General features: G+C 40.1%; 8 protein-coding genes across 10 annotated transcripts in view; 7 read left to right on the top strand and 1 right to left on the bottom strand.

The window, feature by feature from the left end:
* The first annotated feature begins 26 nt into the window (after positions 1-26).
* Positions 27-1,258, top strand: Porin2. The gene is made up of 3 exons (XM_032438372.2): positions 27-469; positions 532-753; positions 806-1,258. Exons 1-3 carry the CDS (start codon positions 147-149, stop codon positions 1,137-1,139), a joined length of 879 nt encoding a protein of 292 aa, XP_032294263.1. The 5' UTR covers positions 27-146; the 3' UTR covers positions 1,140-1,258.
* Positions 1,259-3,091: 1,833 nt separating this feature from the next.
* On the top strand, positions 3,092-4,352 carry LOC6628770 (voltage-dependent anion-selective channel). Its single transcript, XM_002052563.4, has 3 exons — positions 3,092-3,625; positions 3,697-3,927; positions 3,987-4,352. Exons 1-3 carry the CDS (start codon positions 3,192-3,194, stop codon positions 4,282-4,284), a joined length of 963 nt encoding a protein of 320 aa, XP_002052599.1. The 5' UTR covers positions 3,092-3,191; the 3' UTR covers positions 4,285-4,352.
* A 758-nt stretch (positions 4,353-5,110) lies between these two features.
* On the top strand, positions 5,111-6,319 carry LOC6628771 (voltage-dependent anion-selective channel). Its single transcript, XM_002052564.4, has 3 exons — positions 5,111-5,603; positions 5,674-5,904; positions 5,964-6,319. The coding sequence occupies exons 1-3, from the start codon at positions 5,203-5,205 to the stop codon at positions 6,259-6,261; spliced, it is 930 nt and encodes a 309-aa protein (XP_002052600.1). The 5' UTR covers positions 5,111-5,202; the 3' UTR covers positions 6,262-6,319.
* A 713-nt stretch (positions 6,320-7,032) lies between these two features.
* LOC6628772 (voltage-dependent anion-selective channel) lies at positions 7,033-8,930 on the top strand. The gene is made up of 3 exons (XM_002052565.4): positions 7,033-7,590; positions 8,217-8,447; positions 8,511-8,930. Exons 1-3 carry the CDS (start codon positions 7,124-7,126, stop codon positions 8,806-8,808), a joined length of 996 nt encoding a protein of 331 aa, XP_002052601.1. The 5' UTR covers positions 7,033-7,123; the 3' UTR covers positions 8,809-8,930.
* Positions 8,931-9,602: 672 nt separating this feature from the next.
* LOC6629108 (voltage-dependent anion-selective channel) lies at positions 9,603-11,295 on the top strand. The gene is made up of 3 exons (XM_002052566.4): positions 9,603-10,137; positions 10,391-10,621; positions 10,680-11,295. Exons 1-3 carry the CDS (start codon positions 9,689-9,691, stop codon positions 10,975-10,977), a joined length of 978 nt encoding a protein of 325 aa, XP_002052602.1. The 5' UTR covers positions 9,603-9,688; the 3' UTR covers positions 10,978-11,295.
* Positions 10,974-12,407, bottom strand: aurB (aurora B). Its single transcript, XM_002052567.4, has 3 exons — positions 12,271-12,407; positions 11,493-12,210; positions 10,974-11,195 (listed from the first exon to the last, which is right to left on the bottom strand). Exons 1-3 carry the CDS (start codon positions 12,402-12,404, stop codon positions 11,052-11,054), a joined length of 996 nt encoding a protein of 331 aa, XP_002052603.1. The 5' UTR covers positions 12,405-12,407; the 3' UTR covers positions 10,974-11,051.
* A 385-nt stretch (positions 12,408-12,792) lies between these two features.
* LOC6629110 (leukocyte receptor cluster member 8 homolog) lies at positions 12,793-19,358 on the top strand. 2 transcript variants are annotated; one of them, XM_002052568.4, is made up of 6 exons: positions 12,794-13,021; positions 13,164-14,733; positions 15,048-15,795; positions 15,867-16,068; positions 17,146-17,353; positions 17,420-19,358. In XM_002052568.4, the coding sequence occupies exons 2-6, from the start codon at positions 13,256-13,258 to the stop codon at positions 17,571-17,573; spliced, it is 2,790 nt and encodes a 929-aa protein (XP_002052604.1). In that variant the 5' UTR covers positions 12,794-13,021; positions 13,164-13,255; the 3' UTR covers positions 17,574-19,358. The 2 variants fall into 2 exon arrangements, with proteins under 2 accessions (XP_032293897.1, XP_002052604.1); XM_032438006.2 differs by lacking the exon at positions 17,146-17,353 and having other exon boundaries at positions 12,793-13,021; positions 19,111-19,358.
* Positions 19,359-19,511: 153 nt separating this feature from the next.
* Positions 19,512-21,352, top strand: part of Nos (Nitric oxide synthase) — a 54,211-nt gene continuing 52,370 nt past the window's right edge. For both annotated transcript variants that reach the window (XM_032438003.2, XM_032438002.2), the window contains exon 1: positions 19,512-20,281. The gene's annotated coding sequence lies outside the window, so the exon portion shown is untranslated. The remainder of the gene's footprint in view (positions 20,282-21,352) is intronic.

The raw sequence follows: 21,352 nt of genomic DNA, 5'->3' as shown, positions 1-21,352 counted from the left end.
AGATTATTGGCTACGACAAGTTACAAACTGAGCTGAATTGTTTTCATATTCAAAAAAATTCTGGTGATACAACACAGCTGTTAATTTATAAAATTCCGAAACGATATAATTCGCTCCAGCTCTACAAATTATTTATTTGGCCGAAAATGGCGCCGCCACCTGTTTATACTGATTTAGGCAAATTAGCCCGCGACTTATTCAGGCGAGGCTACCATCCAGGTCTATGGCAGTTGGACTGCAAGACCATGACCAGCTCCGGCATCGAGTTTTTTACGACTGGCTTCGCCAGTCAAGATGCCAGCAAAGTGATGGGCTCCCTGCAGAGCAAATATAATATAGAGGATTATGGCTTAACGCTTACGGAACGCTGGAACACGGACAATCTGCTCTATGGCGAGATTGCGCAAAAGGATAAGTTAGTCGAGGGACTATTGCTGGCATTGGAGGGACGCTTTCAGCCCTCATCGGGGTAAGTATCTTTGCCATATACCCTCACTCTTACTGATTCTAGTAAATGTATTTGTTACACAGCGACAAGGAAGGCAAATTTATGGCTCGTTATGCCCAGGAGAGCTATAACATTTTGGGCAAAATAGATATTAAGTCTGATCCATTAGTGGGTCTGTCGTTAGTGCTAGGCCATAAAGAGTTTTTGGGCGGAGCTGCCGTTGACTGCGATATAAACGGCGGCAATGTATCCTGGAAGGTTGCGCTTGGCTGGACCAATGAATCGACAACGCTGCACGCAGAACTGTAAGTGTATATGAAACTATTCGATTATGCGTCTAATCTGTACACTTTGAAGAATAAATGCTGAGGGCTGGCTACTCTCACTATTCCACAAGGCTAACGAGCAAATAGATGCCGCTGTTGAGATTGGCAAAGCAGCTGCAGAAGCAGCAGCCGAGGAGGGCCAGGAACCGACAGAAAGTGAATTGAACATAGGTGTGGGAATGATCTATCATTTGGCAGGTGACGCCCTGATCCGTGCCAAAATAAACAACAACGCTGAACTGGGCCTGGGATACCAGCAGAAGCTACGCGAAGGCATCACCATGTCAATATCAACAGTTCTCGATTGTAAAAATATCACCGAAGGAAATCACAAGTTTGGCGTTGGCCTTTCCTTGGAGTGTTAACAGTTGTCCCTATCGCCACTATTTTATTTCTGTTACCAATTTACAGTTTTAAATTTATGTCCTGTTTTAGTATCTGCGGCAATTAAATCAAGACAAAGATACTTTAAAATTCTGCAAAACGAACGACTTCTGGAATCAGTCGGATTGCATTATTTTCAGGTTGATTGAACAATTATTCTATAAAAATTATTCTTTTAACAATCGATTTTCTAAGTTATATCAATACCGAAAACATTGCAAAATTCCGGTTTCCCTGGTAATTTCTGATGTTTTGGCCCGCTATTTTGCACTCCTAAACAATTTAAATCACCCGTTTAATAAAGAACCCGTTAATGAATGAAGCCAATCGGAGGCGGATGAAATCCGCATTAAATTATTTTTTCATAAAGATCTTTGAAAATGAATTTGAACGCCAGACTTCGCCCAGCAATACCCTGACCGCCATTTTCACCAATGAGGAATTGATTTTGCGAAAAGTGTAAAACATTCGTCAAATGAATCTAAGCAAAACCGATCGGACAGTTTTCTTACTCACTCAAATTTAAACGCACTGAGAATCGCGTAGTAGATCAATTATTATAAAATACATATAACAGGCATACATACGATTGTATTAGCTCTACCACTTTTTTTAAATATAAAAAGACAGTTATGTTTTTGATACGTACCACTTTCTTTCGAAGGCTTCGCCTTAGCCGCCGGTAATTGAGGACCCCGCCGTCTCCTCTAATTTAAAGCCACCTTCTCCTTTGCTCACATTCCTGTTTCCTCCAATATAAAGGCTGGCTCCTTCTCCATTACTTAAGCCACCTCCTCCTTAATTACTGGAACTATCGTCGTCTCCAGCATAGTTGAAGCCGCCTCCTTCTCTACTTGAAGCGAACCCTATGAGACTTACTTGAATGCATGAGAATCGCGTAGAAAGGAATGTGTGGTGCTCAGCTTGGGGTAAAGTTGGCCAGAATACATGCAACATATATAAGTTCTTATATGCATATGCACGCATATATGTACATACATGTATTAAAATATACACATACACATACACGCACACAAACATAAATACGTACAAACAAAGATATATATATATACACGAGGATACAAACATGTATAAACTCACATGCACACACATGCACACACATGCATGCATGCATATACACATACATAAGCATTTATAGATATAAATATACATAAGTCCACACATGCATACAAATATATAAATACACATCTAAACACTTAGTAACACACAAGCATAGTAATATACATTCATACATACATAAACATTTATAAGTACATAAATATATACATGTTTGTTTTGTACATATGCAAACATGCATGCGAACATGTATTCATACATGCTCGGATGCCTACATTTATGCATACATATACATAATATACATACATACATACACAAGTACGTACACGAACATACATACATACACATATACACACACATCCATACATATACATATATATATATATATATATAAACATGCACGAAGGTTCAGAAGATTGGAGATAGTTGTTGCAATATGCACATTCATGAGGATATCGCATTCGGCAAACCTTCTGAATTACCATAAATTGTTGAAAAATTAATTGAGCAAAGTTTTTGTAAGCCAGCAAATGGCAGGTGAGATGTGAGATGAAGAATTGCAAGAAAGTTTTCAAAACAATTTTGAGTTTAGCATGCATGTAAGATGATCGAACAGCGGCATGAAGCTAGTTAAGGTATAATCATTTTCCTAAATTAAAATCAACATTAACATTTCGAAAATCTAGATCTAACATTTGTAAAAATTACAACATTTTTATTACGATCAGCTGCCGCGAACATCTTTTCTGAGTTTTTTTTTTATCTTCGGTGTGGTCTTCTATACGTTTTTGTTTCAGACAGTCTGGGTTCGCTTTACTGCCAGCAAACCATGAATCAACTTTCAAATAGATTTTTTACCTAAATGAAGAAAAACTAAAAAAAAAAAATTTAACAAGCAAAATTTTAATTCAATCTTTGGACGTTTTATTTAAATTAACGGCTTAGTTTTAATCACAATGTCTGTATATAAAAGATTCACCCTCAAGAAAAAGAAGAGGGAAGGCAGCAATGCTGAAGACGATGAACCTCGTAGCTCCTCAGGTGATGGCGAGGTAATACCAAAGCAGCCGCTCGAGGGCGAAATGCCAACATTCTTTCATGTCGGCAAATGGGCCAAACAGTGCCTAACAACCGGCTATGATTTTGGTGCCTGGCATATCGATTGCACCACTAATATAAGCGACAAGCTTGGCCTATATAGCTTTGGGTCCGCCAGGCCGGACGTCAGGAGTGTTGCCGGTGGCGTCGGCATTCGAGAGAAACTTGGCATATTCAATCTGTATCAGACATGGCAGACTCATGGCCTATTGAGCACACTTGGTTTACGAACCGAAGCAGCTGGTGGCTTGGCGAATGCCATGCTGCGAGCCACATATATTCCGCAGAACAAGTGAGTAGTTTCCAGATCGCGACCAAGATCCATATCGATCTGGCAAGCATACTTGTTTTATTCCCATCTAGTGATGGTGTCAACGTTGAACTTTATACCGGCTACGAGCGTTCGCCGGTCAAGTTAGATGTGATCATACCAGTTTGGAACGTGCCCAAATTCATGGGCTATGTGCTGCTCCACCTGGCCGATAAGTACATGTTCGCCTATCGTAGTGTCTACAACATTAACGACATGGAGTTCGAGAAGCATGTGCTATGTGTGGGCTATCAGAATGAGAACACCGAATATGGCCTCAAACTGTAAGATTTGTTTTCCCAAATTGATTAGTTGTCCAAGTTGTCAAGCTGTCTCCATATAGGGAGAACTTCAAGGAACTGCGTGGATCCTTATTTCAGCGCGTGGGCGAGCGCTGGGCATTTGCCCTAAAGGCGCATCTTTATCGAGAGCAGGGAAGACATTTTTCGGTTGGCGGTCAGTACAAGATCCATGATGATGGACTGCTCAAGATGCGGGTGCGCGAAAATGGCTTCTTGGGTTTGGTCTACCAGGCGATACTTAGCGAAAATATTGACATTATGTACCACGTTGGCATAAATGCCACTTCACCACTCGATGGCCACCATAAATTTGGTGTTGCCTGGAGTCTGAAGTGTTAATTAGATAACTTTTTATCGATTTATATGCTCGAAATTTTGTACTCTGAATAAAAATGCTTTGTAATCAAGACTCAATTGTATTTGTTACTTTAAAGAAATTAAAATTTACACTCAATTATATATTGATCCGAACCCCTTACCCTAGTCTAGTCTGGACTAAAAGTCTTTTATATCATATTTAACTTTTGAACATTTCGAAAGATCGTTCTGTACACATAAAGATCGGCCAAGTCCAAGGAAGATATGGTTGCCACGGATTCGATTTTGAGCCGAGCAATGCTGGGTAATTTATTCTGGTACACTAATATTAATTAAATAATGTTAAATTCTGTATTATGTCTTGTTGGGTTAATTGTTAAATGAATTCTTTTCAGCTTTCTACTGCACTGGAAGCTCTGCTCTATTTTGATAATTCTCTGTCCGGAACCTCTAAAATATTTCTACCTATTTTACAAATTTTCTACCTATTTTATAAAGCGAATAGCAAAATGAATATACTGTTTATCTGTTCATGCTCTGGATTGGACTACACAAATCTCTTGTGACTTCTAAATTGTTTTATAATTTTCTATTTTTGTCTGTGATAATGGGGCTTAGTTCAGCCACGTTGGTTATTGGTCCTCCATATTTGTTCTAATCAAATAAAAAAAGATTTCTGATTGCTGAACAAATGCTGAACGAACATTTTTATACTACAATCGGGTCTATGAAAATTCTCGCACCTTGATTAATGTTATTTTCGGTGTAGACCAACAAGAATGTCTTAATTTTGATGGTCTTGGCTTGGGCTTTGCTTTCAAGTAAACTTTGTACCAAATTTCAGTTCGATTGTAATGTCAAATCTAAATATACTTTCTTAATTGCAATTTTTTGATCCTCCAGATATTTTGTACATAAATTAACGGTTCATTTGCCAAAATGGGAGATTCTGAAAAGAAAAATGAAGATTCGGCCGAAGAAAAACCTCCAAATCCGGAGGAGACAATTCCACCGCAACCGTCGGAGAACGAAATGCCCACATTTTTCCACATCGGCGGATTGGCCAAACAATGCCTGGTAGCTGGCTACGAATTTGGCGCTTGGCACATCGATTGCTCCACGAATATTGGAGACAACATTGGCCTTTATAGCTATGGGGCGGGCAGACCCGAATTTAACGATGTTTCCGGCGGTGTGGGCATTCGCGAAAAGGTGGGTATTTTCAATATGTCACAGGGTTGGCAATCTGACGGCATTATGGGTACGCTTGGGCTACGCGCTCCATTGGTTGAGGGCGTGGCGAATGCCATGCTACGTGGCATATACGATATACAGGGCGGGTAAGTAATATGTATGGCATGGAGTATAGAATAGGAGACGCACTTTCATAACTGTCCTATTCCCATCTAGTGACGGTGGAAAGCTTGAACTCTATTCCGGCTACGAGCATACGCCCATCAAGTTTGATATGATCATACCGCTGTTGAATGTGCCAAGATTCATGGGCTATGTGCTGCTCCAGCTGGCCGAAAACTATCTGTTTGCCTTCCGGATGGTCTATAACATTAACGACTCGGCATTTGAGAAGCACGCATTGTGCGCGGGCTTTAATAATAACAACACCGAATTGAGCCTCAAGCTGTAAGATTTGTTTTTAAAAATCTCTTCCAATAGTCGCTTTAATTGTTGTGCGCATGCAGCGAGGACTTTAAGGATTGGCGCGGCTCCATATTTCAGCGCTTAGGTGAGCGCTGGGCCATTGCCCTGAAGGCGGATATTTATAAGGACGACGATATGCAAGTTGCCATTGGAGGCCAGTATGCGGTCCATGAAAATGCACTGCTCAAGATGAAGGTGCGCTCCGACGGCTTCCTGGGCCTGGCCTACCAAGTACATCTTAGCGAAAATATTGCGATCCTCTACCATGCGGGCTTGAACGTTTCAGATCCTATCAAGGGCGGACACAGAATTGGTCTTTCCTGGCGTCTTAGGTGTTAGTGTTTCAACTAGCAACTCAATTATAAAATTCAAATAAATTTGTGCTGTAAATGAAGAACGGGTTCTGGCCAGAATTATCTTGCCCAGCAACTAGTCTGGACATTATCTGGGCATCATTTATACCCAACATCTTCCTTCTCAATTGCACAATAGAAAAGATTTCTGTTAAAATGTAAAAAATAAAGTATTCCCATAATTGTGTTTTGCAAATGTGAAATCAAACTCTTCTGACCCCTGACGGAGCATCGGACTGGTAAGAGAGCAGTAATTGGTTCAAATTCAGCAGAAATTTTAATTTATTTTGAACATGACATTTTTCATGCTGACAATTGGTAGATGGAAATATGAATCATTAGAGAGAAGAGAAACTTTGTATATTTTAGAAGTTTACGCGAGTTTCCCAATCAATTTCAATTTCCTTCGTATTTATACAGCATTACATATAACACGAAGTCTTTTAACGAAGTCGAATTATATCTATTATTAATTTTGGATAGGGATTACCAATAATTGCCCAAATGTCTTGGGCTTATGAGTTTGGGCCTTGGCCTGGCGCCTGTCTCTGGTTTGGTATACCTTCACTTGCTTTAATTTGAATTAGTATTCAGTTTTTCATCAAGTTCTGAAACCTAACCCACTCAGAATTTTGACATTTCTATGACAAGCACCTGTCAGCTTGATCTTTATTTTAGTTTGACATTTTTCGACAAAAAAAAAGTGATGTCGCTTTGCTTTTAGGCAAGCAATGCTCAGTATTTCAAAGGACTTGTAGTGATAAATTCAGAACGTAGACAGAAATTTTAGTATTCTTTTGGTTTTTAAGATATTTTATATAAATTAACAGTTAATAAGTTTATACAAAATGTCCATATGGAAAAAAAAATGTTTCAAGAAAAAGAAGAAGGAGGAACCAGTGGTCGAAGAAGAAACAGATGAGTCTAAAAATAAGACGTCCTCAAAAACTGAAGACGACAGTAAAGTTTCGGATGAGGTAATACCTCCACCCCCGTTAGAGGGGGAAATGGCAACATATTTTCACATCGGTGGATGGGCCAAGGAATGTTTGATAACCGGCTATAAAATTGGTGCCTGGCATTTTGACTGTACCACTCAACTAACCGACAAACTTGGCATATATAGTTTTGGCAACGGCAAGCCCAACTATTACGGTGTCTCCGGCGGAGTTGGTCTTCGCGAGAAGTTAGGCATCTTCCATATGTGTCAGGCTTACCATACCAATGCCTACGTCGGTGCGTTTGGAGTGCGTTCCACAGTCGTCGGCTGTTTAGCCAATGCCATGCTGCGCGGAACATACGGTCCCCACGACGAGTAAGTTGGAGGCAGACCATATAAGTACGTGCCAGCCGCGCTGGTCTGGCTTTTGGAGAGCGAGCCCAGCCAGTCGGCTGGCATATGTCGTGTGAAGCAGGAAAAGCCAGATGAAAAGCCAGAGAGACATTTTGCCTCGCATTGAAATGTTAGTGCTTATATTGTTTTAGGAGGAGGCATGCAGGAGTTATTTATAGTCCAGATTATGCCATGTCAGCATCGGCAAGCCACGTTCGTCTGGCTTTTGGAGAGCGAAAGGCTAGTCGGCTGGCATATGTATGTCGTGTGTAGTGGGAAAAGCCAGATGAAAAGCCAGACTAGAAATTTTGCGTCGCATTGGAATGTTAGTGTTTGTGAAATATTTTTATTCCAGATCAGGCCATGTCTGTCCGCTTAAATGAGCTCCTACTGGAACTAGATATTTCACATTTGGAAGTAAAAAGGTTTCTCACTTTAAGAACAATAAGAATTAATATGCAAGCCTCTACTTTAGAACATCTCGGATATACTCCTCAGTTACGATTACAATTTATTTTTTTTTTCGGCCAAAGTAGATATTTCCAAAGGATTGTTACTCTTACTCCTTATGCCTTTGTAACATTCTCATTTGTTTTAATCTCCGCTAGACCTGAAGTAACGCTTGATCTACATACGGGTTTAGAGCGATCACCCATCAAAATGGATGTGATCGTACCAATTTTGAAGTCACCGAAACTAATGGGCTATGTGGTTCTACAACCGCTGCAGAACTATTTATTGGGCTATCGAGCGGTCTACGACTTTGACAATATGGGCTTTGACATGCACGCGTTATGCGTGGGCTTTAATAACGGTAGCTCCGAATTGAGCCTAAAATTGTAAGAATTCTTTTGAAAATTAAATTTAATCAATTGATCACTTTAAATGCTGTGCACACGCAGAGAGAACTTCAAGGAGCTTCGAGGCTCGATATTCCAGCGCATTGGCGAACGCTGGGCCGTTGCCTTAAAGGCGAATATTTACGGTGAAAATGAAAAGCAATTTGCCATTGGAGGCCAGTACAAAATCCAAGACAATGCACTGTTAAAGGCCAAGGTGCGCGACGATGGCTTTGTGGGAATGGTCTACCAGGTTAATGTCAGCGAGAATATAGGTATTATGTATCACGTTGGTTTAGAAGTCGGCTCGCCTATCAATGGCGACCATAAAGTTGGTATATCATGGAGTATAAAGGGTTGAAACCCTTTTGTGTACTATGTAGCAGAAGGTTGTTGCAGTTGAGTATGTAGCAGAACGTTTGGTCAGAGCCTCCACCAGATTAATGAGGCCTCGACTGTGCCGATGCTGAAACTATTTTAAAGAAAATTAAATTGTTCATTAAAATCGTTTTGGCAAGCAAAACAACGCTGTTTCACTTTAATCTGCCCTGACTGATAGACTGACCGCCTGATTGCGATTGGTTGAGACCCAAGCTGTAAGAGCTGGGGAGCTGAAATTTTCATTGAAGGTGCACGCTAATGCGCGGTTTCGGGCAATTCCACTCGCATGTGTGGAAAAATCGTGAAAAACTAGCTTGGTCAAATCTCTTCCGATTCTCACGAGGCATGGGTCTTTGTTCATGGCTAGGTCTCTGGATCTTGCTCAAGATAACCTGATCAACCTGATGAGCCATATAAACTGGTTCCACCATCAATAGACAGAAGCTCCCAGGCCGTGTCCTAGCTGGCACATGCCTGGCCAACGTTTTCTTGAATAACTACTGATGTTGAAGAAATTTTCGTCTAGTAGATGTTATTGTGCAATAGAACTTTCGAATGTTCTAAAAGACTTCTTTAAATTGTTGAATAAAATGGCTCCAATTAGAATTTGTTTTTCATTTTATTTCGCGATTTTGCCGCACAAGAAGCCATATCTGAACGTGAAGTTTGGTTCAGGGTATCCTTTAGTCGGGAACTCCCGACTGGAGCCTATTGTTTTCGTTTTGCTTTCTAGCAAACCATGAACAATATTTCAAAAAAAAAAAAAATTAGTTTTGATAAATAAAAACAAAAATTTTAAATTCTTTTTTTTGGCTCTTTAGATATTTTTTAAGTAAATTAACGGTTTCTATTTTAACGTAATGCCATCATTAACGAAAAGGCTTAGCTTTAAAAAAAAGAGAAATGGTCCTGAAGCAACAAACGAGGAAGGTGATGAAGGTGGCTACACCAATAATTCAACTGATGAGGAGATAATACCTGGCCCTCCGGCGGAGGGCGATATGCCGACGTTTTTTCACATCGGCTTATTGGCCAAGCAATGCCTGATATCCGGCTATAAAATTGGCACTTGGCATATCGATTGCACTACAAATGTTAAGGATAAAGTTACCTTATTTAGTTATGGATCTGGTAAACCTAATTTTAACAATGTCTGGGGCGGCGTGGGCATGCGCCAGAAATGGGGTATCTGGGACCTGTTTCAGGTTTGGCAGACCGATAACATAATGGGTGCAGTTGGTGGACGATCCAAATTAGTTGGCGGTACGGCAAATGCTATGTTGTGGGCCATATACAATCCACGCGACGGGTAAGTAGAAAACAATACAAAATTCCAGACCAGAAGACTGTCTCTGTTGATCTAGCCATGTCCTTGAGGCTGAGTTTATAGGAGGGATTAAGTGCAGTTTTTCGTATATAAAAAGTTCTTGAATAACAATAAATATATATATTCATATATAAATAAGTGTAAGGATAATTAGAGATCTTACTGATTTTTAAGTGAACAGAGTCAGTTGCACCCGATTGCGAGGCCCTAACATGTTTCTTTTTTTCTTATCTAGTTCTGGTGTCAAGCTTCAAGTGTATTCCGGCTACGAGCGATCGCCCATCAAGTTTGATTTGATTATACCCGTTTTGAATGTTCCAAGATTTATGGGCTATGCACTTTTACATTTCGCCAAGAATTGGCTGTTGGCATTTCGAATGGATTATAACATTGCCGAGAGGGCGTTTCAGAAGCATGCAATATGTGGGGGCTATTATAATGGAAGCACCGAGCTGGGCCTTAAGTTGTAAGATTCGTTTTGCGAAGTATTTTCCGATAGTAACCTTAATGTTGTGCGTATGCAGCGAGGACTTCAAGGATTGGCGTGCCTCCATATTTCAGCGCTTAAGTAAGCGCTGGGCTATCGCCTTCAAGGCGGACCTTTACACTGAGGAGCCAAAACAATATGCTGTTGGCGGCCAGTACCAAATCAATGATAACTCGCTGCTTAAGGCCACGGTGCGCGACAATGGTTTTCTGGGTCTAGTCTACCAGTTAAACCTAACAGAAAACATTGGAATTACGTACCACGTGGGCTTAGAGCTTAAAGATCCTATTAAAGGAGAGCATAGAGTTGGTATATCATGTAGTCTAAGGGCTTAATTTAAAACATTTTTATTAATTTATTACAAGAGACAAAATCCATATGTAATCTAAATGAAGTGTTGAGGGGCTGGCTAATTCTTAGCCAAATTTTCCTTGCCCCGTTCGTTGTTCCTTTGTTGAAGCTGAGCAGCACGTTTGGCCATGCCATCCTTCACCCACGGATGAGTCATAACCTCCACCAGGCTGATGCGACCCTGACTCTGTCGACGCAAAAGCTTTTATGGGAGTAACAGAATTGTATATTAAAGTCTTTGGCAAAAAGAACAGATCTATATATTTTTCATATTTTTGAATAAAAGAAATTTTTTCGGAATATCGAAGCTAAGCAGACATAAATCGGCGGGACCTTTAGTCTGATATTAATAAAGCATTTGTCAATTTACGATCGAACAAACTGATCGAAAAGTCTATCTGTTTCGGAAGCAGACAAACATATAACATATAAACGGATCTTACACAAAGGACATGGTAAAATTGGACTGTTTTAAAGATATTTTGAATAATCAACTTACTCCTGAAATTACTTCCTTTGCGCCGGATGACATATGCGATGGATAATGAATATCCAAGCGCTTGATTTTCTCATACGTATTATCAGAGCTGTTGGACTCAAAGGGCGGATTGCCTACCAGAAATTCATAGCATAAAATGCCCAAGCACCACTGATCAACGCTGTCATCATAGGAGCGACCGTCGACCATTTCGGGCGGCAGATAGTCCAAGGTGCCGCACAGGGTTTTGCGCTTGTTGTTGGGCGTATGCGCAGACCAGCCAAAGTCTGCCAACTTCAGATCATCTGTGCCCGTCAGCAGGATATTTTCTGGCTTAAGATCGCGATGTATGACATTGTTGAGATGGCAATAGTTAAGCGCATTGGCCACCTGGTAGGTGTATTTCGCTGACCGTGGCTCGTCGAACCGATGTTTGGGCGCATTACGCAAGTGCTTGAATAGTTCGCCCTCGGACGCTATTTCCAGTGCCAAATAAATGCGGGAATCATCGTAGAACCAAGTTAGCAGTCGCAGTATATTTGGATGCTTGAGACGCGATTGTATTTCGATTTCACGCAGCACCTGCCGCTGCACGTTACCCTTGCGCAGCTCCTCCTTAAACATCACCTTCATGGCAACCATGTAATGGGAGTGACGCTCGCGTGCCAAGTAGACGCGTCCGAACTTGCCGCGTCCCAAGGGCGCGCCCAACTCGAAATCTCTAGTGCTCCACTGATAGCTGCGATGAGACATCGAATATACATATAAACACCTTCATTTTTGCTACAAAAGAACTTACGGTTTCCCATAGGCATCATGCGACATCATTTTGAGGCACATTTGTTTGATTGGGTCTTGATGTTCCTCTGGCACATTGCTCATCAAGTGCGGTAAATGGTCCCGTGTTGCGTGCTTTGTGCGAACAAACGCCATTGTAGTATTCTGGTTTCACTAATATTCTAAAAGCAGTGCGATTGTTATATTTTTTTGCGAATTTTAATGTAGCGTCACAGCTATTTGCGCGTTTTTTCGAATGTCAACTTATTTGTTTCGATACTACTCGTTGCATTTAAAGTTGTACTCGATACTTTGCTAAAGGAAATTCTGAATTATATATATATATTTTAAATATATTTTGTAGACAATTTAGAATAATGCGTTAATACAAAATGGCTTAATGTAAAGAGGTTTGCCATTTATTAAATATAATTGCGCCATATCGAAGAATTTTCTTATCGATGTTTTAAAAGATATTATCAATTCGATAGTTTTGTATGTCAACTCTGTAGCTGTGATATCGACATTCAGATGTAATCGAAGTTTTATGTCGAACACCTCTGTCTCTGTCACAAAAAAATGAGCACACATTGTGTAAACGTGATTAAGAAAATCTAAGTTTTGTGTGTGCAACAGCAAAAAGCAATATTTTCTCCTACGTGTAGCAAGCAAAACAGTTTGCGCGTTAGCTTGTGCAAGTGTATCAACTAGTTCAACTACCTCTTGCGGTAATTGTGAAACTGCAATTATATAGGCCACGGAAAGATTCTTGGGTAAGCAAAAAAAACAAAATGGCGTAAACGTATACGCGCACACATGCCAGCACAGTCTCATACACACGCACGAATGTTGCACATTGTCCCATATATGGCATTTTCACATTATCTTGCTTTTCTTTTTTTGCAACGCAAAAAGGTGCGGCACGCAATTTGATGTAAAGGTAAGTTCCAAAAGGTAAAGGTGCTCACACATAACACGTAAATACCATACGAAACGGTACAACAAAAATGTCTGATGCGATGAGCGCACCGCCGCCATTAATACCCCAGCTGCAAGAGATGCAGCAGCAACAACAACAACAGCATCACCACCAACAACAACAACAACAGCAACAACAGCAGGCCGCAAACTCTGCTACTGCGCAGCAATGGAGTAACTACGCTTGGTGGCATCATCATGGCACCAACGCAGCCGCCTATCAACAGCAATATCAACAATATTATCAATATTATATGCGCTACCAACAGCAGCAGCAGCAACAACAACAACAGCAGGTAACATCGACCATCAGCTCGTCAAATGCGCCGCCTGGTTTTAGCAATGCGCTGGTGGCACCGCCGCTACCTACGGCTCCGCCGCCGCCGCCACCACCACCTGCACAGTCGGGTAATAAAAATCAACAACAACAACTGCAGCAGCAGCAGCAGCAGCAGCAGAAAAATTTTGGTGGCATACGTTTTAATTTAAATTTGAATCAGAAACGTTTGGCAAATGCGCCAAATCCGCTGCAGCAGCAACAACAACAACAACACCAGCAGCAGCAACAACAACAGCATGCTATGCAGCAGCTAAATCTCTATAATAACATGATCAACAACAACAACAACAACAATTCTAACAAAAAGAAGCGCAAGCGTAATAACAAAAACAATAATAATAATAACAACAACAACAACATAAACAAACAACAACAGCAGCAAATGACTGCTGCCTATGAATCATCGCCTGCTGGATTTTCTGGCATTTCTCTAAATCCATTTTCTACGCCAGCAGTGCCGTCCACACCGGATTTAAGCAAGCCACCACCCCCCTTACCCTTAATACAAACACCAGCACTAGCAGCTGCCGTTGTTGCCCCACAGCAACAACAACAACAGCAGCAGCAGCCGCCTCCGCCGCAGCCGCCGCTAGCTGTTTTGGAGCCGCAGCAGCCAAAGCAGTCGCAGCCCCAGCCGCAACCAGCAGCGGCAGCAGCAAGTGCTGCATTTAAGCGTCCCAATAGCTGCTTCCAAATGGGCTCGAATGATTCGTGGCCAGATTCTCTAAATCAGTATGTGGCACGTTGCTATTCCAAGTGTACAACCGACTTGGATAAGGATCAAATCGATATCTGTCTAAAGGGTAAAATTATTGCTGCCGCCAATCGCAACGAACTCTGGACGCGCGATTGGGATAATGAGCCCATGCCGACCGTGCACAGCGAACGCGATGCTATAGACGTGGTGCTCAGTAATGTAACGCCTCCACAGCCACAACGTAGCAACTACTTTAACAAAAAACAGCAGCAACAACAGCAGGAGGAGGAGCAGCAGCAGCAACAGCAGCAACCACAGCAACTGCAACAGACAACCCCAAAGCCTAGTCAAAAGACACCAAATGTAAATCAATTTAAACATAAGGGCAATGCTTTTAACAAGTTTGCCAATGGCGGTTACGGACAGCAGCAGCAGCAGCAGTCTTCCCGCTACTCTAGGAGTCGTTCACGGTAAGTTTAAATATATATACGACCTTATATTATCAATGGTAGATAGGTATTTAGAACACATCAGGATCAGGTGTAGTTCTTACTTATTGAGCAATTAAATCGTTAAAACTTTTACATATACGAAGCATAAAGTTTCAGCTTGTAAGATTTACCTATAGAGATCTATTTACCTTCGAAATGGTTTAATTTGTTGGAATGTATTTAGCTGGAATGTATTTTGTTGTAGCTGCAGCTAGCCTTTTATTTAAATAATAGCTAATTTTATAAAAAAAAACAATTTTTAACTCGTCTTCTTTCACATTTGCATTTTGCAGTTCGCCCACGTCGTCCACGTCCTCGGCTTCAAAATATAACAATCGGAAACGTTATTCTCGTTCGCCACGTTCGCGTTCTCGTTCCCATTCGCGGTCGCGCAGCAGCAGCGCCAGCAGTCCACCAGCTCGTAAGGTGCTCCGCAAGACTGGCTTGAATGATACGCTGGGTAGCGATTTTATACCAATCAATTCGAATATGTCGAGGAAACAGCAGAAAATGCTGATGAAGAGGAATAAGCGTGCAGCCGCTGCCGCTGCCGCCGTCGGTGGCAAAAAGAAGACGCCGCATTTTTATGCCACGCATTCGTCGTCGGTGGGCGGTGCCGTTGATGATGACACAGCGCGCTTGCAACAGCGTGCGGCACGTTTCTCACAGTCGAGCAGCGGCTCGTCTAAGAAATCTGTCGTCGCAATTGCAAGCTCACCGTTTGGTCTCACCACGGCCAAGCACAAGAAGAGATTGCAGGCCGCGGCGGCGGCTTCCCGTTCAGCGTCATCGGCCATGTTCTACGAGGATGATGCGGGCGCGGGTGCGGCGGGCTTAGATTTACTCAATTTGCATATTGTAGGCTCATGTAGGGATTTAGAAAAGTCATTCTTGCGCCTTACCAAAGCGCCATCACCGTCCGAAGTGCGTCCCGTTGAGGTGCTAACTCATTCGCTGGCCAATGTGAAGGGCAAATGGCGTGCCAATCAGGATTATCATTATGCGTGTGATCAGTTGAAGTCCATACGCCAGGATTTGACTGTAAGTCCCACATCTAAACCCCTTTATCAGTTAAAAATTGGTCTTAACTGGTTTTTCTTTCCTTTTTCTAGGTCCAAGGTATACGCGATAAGTTCACAGTTGAGGTATATGAGACGCATGCGCGCATCGCCATGGAAAAGGGCGATCATGAAGAGTTCAATCAGTGCCAGACACAGCTTAAGATGCTTTACTTAGAATTGGGCAACAGCAGCAATTCGCTCGAATTTACAGCCTATCGCATTATCTATTACATATTTACTAAAAATACCTTGGGTAAGTTTTTATATATTTCATTATTATTATTATTAAGATTATTTATGATACATTCATATTATAAATAATACCATAATTAATAATCACAAAACAGCGCTAGTGTCAGGCCTTTAGCTATCTTTTAAAATAATTTATTTTCAATTTGACTGGTTAGGTTGAATTCTTTTATAAAGTTGTAAATCTTCTCTATGTTAGAGGGCGAGACTAATAATAGGTCGGTCGCTGGTAATGTGTTAGCGAAGTGGGTTCTCCTACCAGCCTTCGGCAGGTATTAAGAATATGCGTGGTCGATAGCTTACGACCACAGCGGATAATTAGGTTTGCGGATCATTCCGATCCGGAGGCGAGCTAAGATTGTACATTTCAATTGAGGAAGGTACCCAAGGTACCCAAACAATGTGAAGTTTTGCTCGTTTTTTATACCCTTGCAGAGGGTATTATTTTTTAAAAAGTGTGTCCCGAATCTTGACAATTTTTGGGTTGGAGTTGGAAATGTTGTCGATGCAGGTAATACATTTTCTCGGTTTTCCTTAAGCGTAGTTTATAGCTTTTAGAATGGCTAATGCCTCCGTCGAGAATATCTAGCAATATTCTAGAAGGCATCCAGCTGTAAAAGTTTTGCCATTTAATATATTTTATATATTGAATAGGGGCTTAAAAATAGAGAAAGAAAATTTCTTTGTAAGAGATATTCATTTAGTTGGAATATTTCAAAAATGTATTTGTGAGAATTTTGATATGAGTTAATTTAATTTTTATATGATTCATTGTTTGACTTGCATAAAGGATTAATTAGTTTGTGTTGCTATAAAAGAAAATCTGTGCAGCGAAATAATATCCATAAGCTTTATAGTGATAATCATAAAGCTATTTTCATAAGGCATTTATATTTCGTCAAAAACTTGAATCAGTTCTCAAGTATGAGTAAGACTCAAGTTGTTCTTTTTGCTGTTATGACTGATCTGTATGGCTTGCAAATCAAAAAGCATCTTATATATGTGAAGCTTATTTAAATTTGTTTTTTACTCACAACTAATGCTTTCTCTGTATACTCTACGCTCAATTGCAATTTTATAGACATCACAACTGTTTTGCGTTCGATAACAGCTGATCAGCGCGAGAATCCTGCCATTGCGCACGCTCTAGAGTTTCGTTCCGCTTGGTCGCTGGGCAACTATTGCAAACTATTCGATCTGTATAAAAGGGCGCCGCTCATGTCGGGCCATATGATTGAATGGTTTTTGGAGCGCGAGCGCAAGGCGGCACTGCGCATAATTATTAAATCGTAAGTGACTGTTAACTAAATGTTTGAGCTATTTGTGCTTAAATTATGTTTCCGTTTTGCTTGCAGTTATCGTCCCAACATTAGCGTCGAATATGTGTCAAATGTTTTGGCCTTTGATAGCACTGAAAAGTGCAAAGAATGGCTAGACACATTCAGTTTGCCCTATGCCGCAGATGGCGTTCAAATTGATTGCAAAAATGCAGCTGCCATTGCCATTTGAAGCCACTCAAAAAGTGTGTTGGGCGTTTTTAAACTAATCTACAAACAGGTGTGGAGCGTGACAGCTTGGGCTGGCAGCGAGCGCACCATCAAAGACAATACACAACAAAAGATCCATACTCGATATCCGTTTGAAAAACTACTCAGCTGTTCATTAGCAGTACGAGCATTTTTCACGGAATCGACGCGGCTGCCTCCCTGTCTCTCTCTCTCCCTACCTCCCTCTCTATATCTCTTTTAGCCTGGCCCCTTTTGTACCCTTGTACATAGGCGATCTATTAGTGCGCGTGACCTTGCGTTAATGTTAGGATTTTTTTTTTTATATGTATGCATCATTTTAGAATGAAAGTGTGTCTCAGTTCGGTTTTCCCTCCTTAATCCAACACAAATGTGTCTGCAAACTCTTACACCACCGCGCCCAATATATCGTCGGTTCACATTCTCATGGATTTGCAATTACTGTCTCATCTGCACTTAAACGTTTCATCAAAATTCCACGTCCAGCCTCAACAGTCTGCTTTCGCTGAACATCGTCGAGTACCCCTCGCATGGATTATCTAATGATCTTCATTTGGATAGCAGCCTGGAACTTCGCATTGGTTTTATAGTGATGTAGGTGAATGCTACACGACTGATGCTGGAAATGCTCAAAGTCAATACGGACTCGGCACTCAAAGTAGTACACGGCAACCGGATCGTTGCTCCTGGAATCAGTAGAACGGATTCTCGGGATATGTCCTGAATACATAGAAAGGATCAACAAATGGATCAATGCAATGAACGCTGCACACTGATATCTAGAAAGATATATTATGTATTAATCAGGAAGGCTGCGATCAACCGTCCAGTTGAGGGCGTTGTTGAGCTTCAAACAAATCTTTAAACGACGCCCGCTGTGCCGATTCGTCTTCATCCGTTTGAAATAACAATTTAGCAATGCGGCATACGTTTGGCTCTCGTAACTGAAGGCCAGCGTAACGACGGAACATCTTTTCAGGTTTTAGGAGTGGTTACTACCAAAGCAAAAACAAAAAGTTAAAGTGAAATCCATCAAAATAATCAATCTCCAAGTTGAACGAAACTTTTAAATGGGTTTCTTAAATTAAAAGAAACAATGACAATTTCAAGTGCAAGTGATAAAAAATGTGAATCCCTTACCCATCTAAAAACTGAACAGAACAAAGCAAAAGTGAAAGCCTATTAACCATAATATTAACAAAGAAAACAAAAAAAAACAAACAACACCTGCAACAAATAACAATTAACACATCAAACAAAAATCTAGGCTCAAAACAGAGTCTAAACAATTACGGCTGGCCACAATGCCGATATTTGTTTTTGATTGTTTTTTTTTATATACCACCTTTTATCATATTTAAAAGAATTATTTTTAAGCCTTAGCTTTAACGTTTATTTGTTTAAATTATTGAAAAAAGGTTTCCACTAATGTCTTGTCTCTCTATTGTATACCTGTATATATACAACATCACGAACACCATCATCCAACCAACATCATCAACAACAACAACAACAACAAGAACAATTATCGCAACAGCATGGAGACAAGCGCCGAAAAAACAACATCCCAACTAGCCGGCTATCATACGGCGGACTCCACAATCTATCGTCACATCGACGTCAGCAATAATCGCAACTGCTCGGGACTTGTAAGCTCTTCCAATTTTAAACTGTCAAACAAAAGCAAAAAAAAAAAAGTTAAATATAATATGTATGTTAAGTGAGATTATTGAAGATTCCAAATGGATATCGCAAATTTATGAATAGCAATAACAATTGGCTATATTAGTTAATTTGTGTTCAGTGGGGGGCCATCTAGGGTATATATATATATATTATATATATTTATTCACATAGATTAGGTTAGTTTTAAGCACAACTTTTTTGTTGTTCATTTATGCTAAGGTTAATTGTTGTAGTTTTTTTTTTAATTTTGATGAATGTTGAAAAAATCAAATCGAAATCAATTGAGAATTTCAACGCATTTTTCAGCTGCTAATCACAAAAAATGCGTCCGTTGCATGCAAAAAGTGAAATAAAAACGCGCTTTTAAAATCTATTAAAAAAAAATTAAACTGGTTTGATTTTCATTTTGAAGCGGGCCTCCCCAGCCCTGCTCTCTGCCAGACACCTGTTGCATTGGCATCGCCAGCGGGACTGGTAACACCTGTTGCACATTCCAGTCTAGAGCTTTAGCCAAGTCGCAAACCATTGTTGATTTTCCCGATTCGTGCGTGTGTGTTGTCGGGTTGGTGAAAAGCAAAGCTTTCAACAATGGTGAACGGATGCTGTGTGGTTGTTGACTTTGAAGACGACCGTGTGCCAGTCCTGGGGGAGCGACTACTATTTAAGGATGCTGCGTTGCTGCCTTAGCTTCAGTTAACGCGCGGCGCTTGAGTTCGTTGGATCGAGCTAAAAGTCTAAAGATACAAATTCCAGCTTAAATTCAATTTGGACCAACATGATAAGCCAAAGAAAATAGATTCTAACAAAAACTTTGTAAGTGCAGTGCAGATACAAATTGAAAAACAAAACAAATATGAAATAACCAACAACAAAAATTTAAAAAAATAACCTTTACAAATAAAAATGCACTTGTAAATAAAAATTATAATTGAAGCATAGTCTTGGTCTACAATTGTGCCATAGGAAACGTAAAAGGTGATTTGTTAAATACTTTTTGCTTAAAAGGTAATTGAAAAACGAATGCGGAAAATATGCATTAATTTCATAAACCATTGAAATATTACAATTTTTAAATTTAATTTACCATAAAACACAATTAAATATTATTTTTGACGTTTTTTTTTATGCAATTAGCTGATTAAACTCAAGAATTGCCGTTTTGAAGAAAGATATAGCAGTAGGATAAGTGAGAGTAAGATAAAATTGAATTAATTAAAACAAGCCGACTTTGCCGGAAAATTAAGAGCATTCTTAAACATCTAAATTTCCATAATAACTACATATTTTTGTAGTGAAGAAATAAGAATATTAGTAAGAAATAAAAGACTTCACTTATTGCACATGTTGTGCTTTTATTTGTTACTTTAAAGGCAGATTAAATTAAGTACATAAAATAAATCATTCCGTTAAAATCTAAATATCATTTTTATTTTAAAGTTTCCAAAATTCGTATGGACTTCTGATTTGAGACTATTTTGCTTGCAATAGTTTGAGCATTAAGTGAATTTTCTGCTTATGTTATTTTAAGCTAAGCCTTGCTAAGATGCATATTAATTAAGTATACGTCTGGTTGGCCAGCTTTGTTTACTCAATGTTCACTTTCTTGACTGAAATGGTTGAAATAATTAACAAGATCTTGCAACTAAATGTTAGTTTCTCTAAGGGAGCCTAAAATTGTGCAACATTTAATTATAATTGCATAAATATTGCCCAATTGTTGAGCCGCAATAATCACGCAAACTGTGCACCTAAGCCTCAAAGGCAATTGATTAATGTTGCCAATGCCAATTAAATAAATCACGAAATGAAATGATTTTGGCCAGACTGCAAATTGGGCTTTAAATGGTCTGTGGCTGTCAAATTAATGCAAATGAACTTTTTGTTCTTCGTATCAAATTAATTATGTTTAAAATAAATCATTTATTATGATGTCGTAGCGCCGAAGACAGGGCCAAGCACTTAACTGTTAGCCGCAATGGGCCTTTGATTGAATTGAGAAAATTGGCATCAGCAAAAACATTTAGCAAAGAGTTGAAGCATTAATGAAAACAATAATTAACTTTGAAGCGAGCCGAG

The sequence above is a fragment of the Drosophila virilis genome, chromosome 4 (genome assembly GCF_030788295.1).
Source record: "Drosophila virilis strain 15010-1051.87 chromosome 4, Dvir_AGI_RSII-ME, whole genome shotgun sequence".
NCBI classification, from domain to species: domain Eukaryota; kingdom Metazoa; phylum Arthropoda; class Insecta; order Diptera; family Drosophilidae; genus Drosophila; species Drosophila virilis.
The sequence above is the reverse complement of the archived record's forward strand: the minus strand, read 5'-3'. Positions and strand labels throughout refer to the sequence as shown.

Coding starts and splice junctions, on each gene's coding strand:
- Porin2 (XM_032438372.2), top strand. CDS start 147: ATGGCGCCGCCACCTGTTTATACTGATTTAGGCAAATTAGCCCGCGAC. Junction 470..531: donor CGCTTTCAGCCCTCATCGGG/GTAAGTATCTTT, acceptor TTTGTTACACAG/CGACAAGGAAGGCAAATTTA. Junction 754..805: donor ACAACGCTGCACGCAGAACT/GTAAGTGTATAT, acceptor TACACTTTGAAG/AATAAATGCTGAGGGCTGGC.
- LOC6628770 (XM_002052563.4), top strand. CDS start 3,192: ATGTCTGTATATAAAAGATTCACCCTCAAGAAAAAGAAGAGGGAAGGC. Junction 3,626..3,696: donor ACATATATTCCGCAGAACAA/GTGAGTAGTTTC, acceptor ATTCCCATCTAG/TGATGGTGTCAACGTTGAAC. Junction 3,928..3,986: donor ACCGAATATGGCCTCAAACT/GTAAGATTTGTT, acceptor GTCTCCATATAG/GGAGAACTTCAAGGAACTGC.
- LOC6628771 (XM_002052564.4), top strand. CDS start 5,203: ATGGGAGATTCTGAAAAGAAAAATGAAGATTCGGCCGAAGAAAAACCT. Junction 5,604..5,673: donor ATATACGATATACAGGGCGG/GTAAGTAATATG, acceptor ATTCCCATCTAG/TGACGGTGGAAAGCTTGAAC. Junction 5,905..5,963: donor ACCGAATTGAGCCTCAAGCT/GTAAGATTTGTT, acceptor GTGCGCATGCAG/CGAGGACTTTAAGGATTGGC.
- LOC6628772 (XM_002052565.4), top strand. CDS start 7,124: ATGTCCATATGGAAAAAAAAATGTTTCAAGAAAAAGAAGAAGGAGGAA. Junction 7,591..8,216: donor ACATACGGTCCCCACGACGA/GTAAGTTGGAGG, acceptor AATCTCCGCTAG/ACCTGAAGTAACGCTTGATC. Junction 8,448..8,510: donor TCCGAATTGAGCCTAAAATT/GTAAGAATTCTT, acceptor GTGCACACGCAG/AGAGAACTTCAAGGAGCTTC.
- LOC6629108 (XM_002052566.4), top strand. CDS start 9,689: ATGCCATCATTAACGAAAAGGCTTAGCTTTAAAAAAAAGAGAAATGGT. Junction 10,138..10,390: donor ATATACAATCCACGCGACGG/GTAAGTAGAAAA, acceptor TTTCTTATCTAG/TTCTGGTGTCAAGCTTCAAG. Junction 10,622..10,679: donor ACCGAGCTGGGCCTTAAGTT/GTAAGATTCGTT, acceptor GTGCGTATGCAG/CGAGGACTTCAAGGATTGGC.
- aurB (XM_002052567.4), bottom strand. CDS start 12,404: ATGGCGTTTGTTCGCACAAAGCACGCAACACGGGACCATTTACCGCAC. Junction 12,211..12,270: donor CATGATGCCTATGGGAAACC/GTAAGTTCTTTT, acceptor GTCTCATCGCAG/CTATCAGTGGAGCACTAGAG. Junction 11,196..11,492: donor CAAAGGAAGTAATTTCAGGA/GTAAGTTGATTA, acceptor CTCCCATAAAAG/CTTTTGCGTCGACAGAGTCA.
- LOC6629110 (XM_002052568.4), top strand. CDS start 13,256: ATGTCTGATGCGATGAGCGCACCGCCGCCATTAATACCCCAGCTGCAA. Junction 15,796..15,866: donor CCATACGCCAGGATTTGACT/GTAAGTCCCACA, acceptor TCCTTTTTCTAG/GTCCAAGGTATACGCGATAA. Junction 17,354..17,419: donor CTGCGCATAATTATTAAATC/GTAAGTGACTGT, acceptor TTTTGCTTGCAG/TTATCGTCCCAACATTAGCG.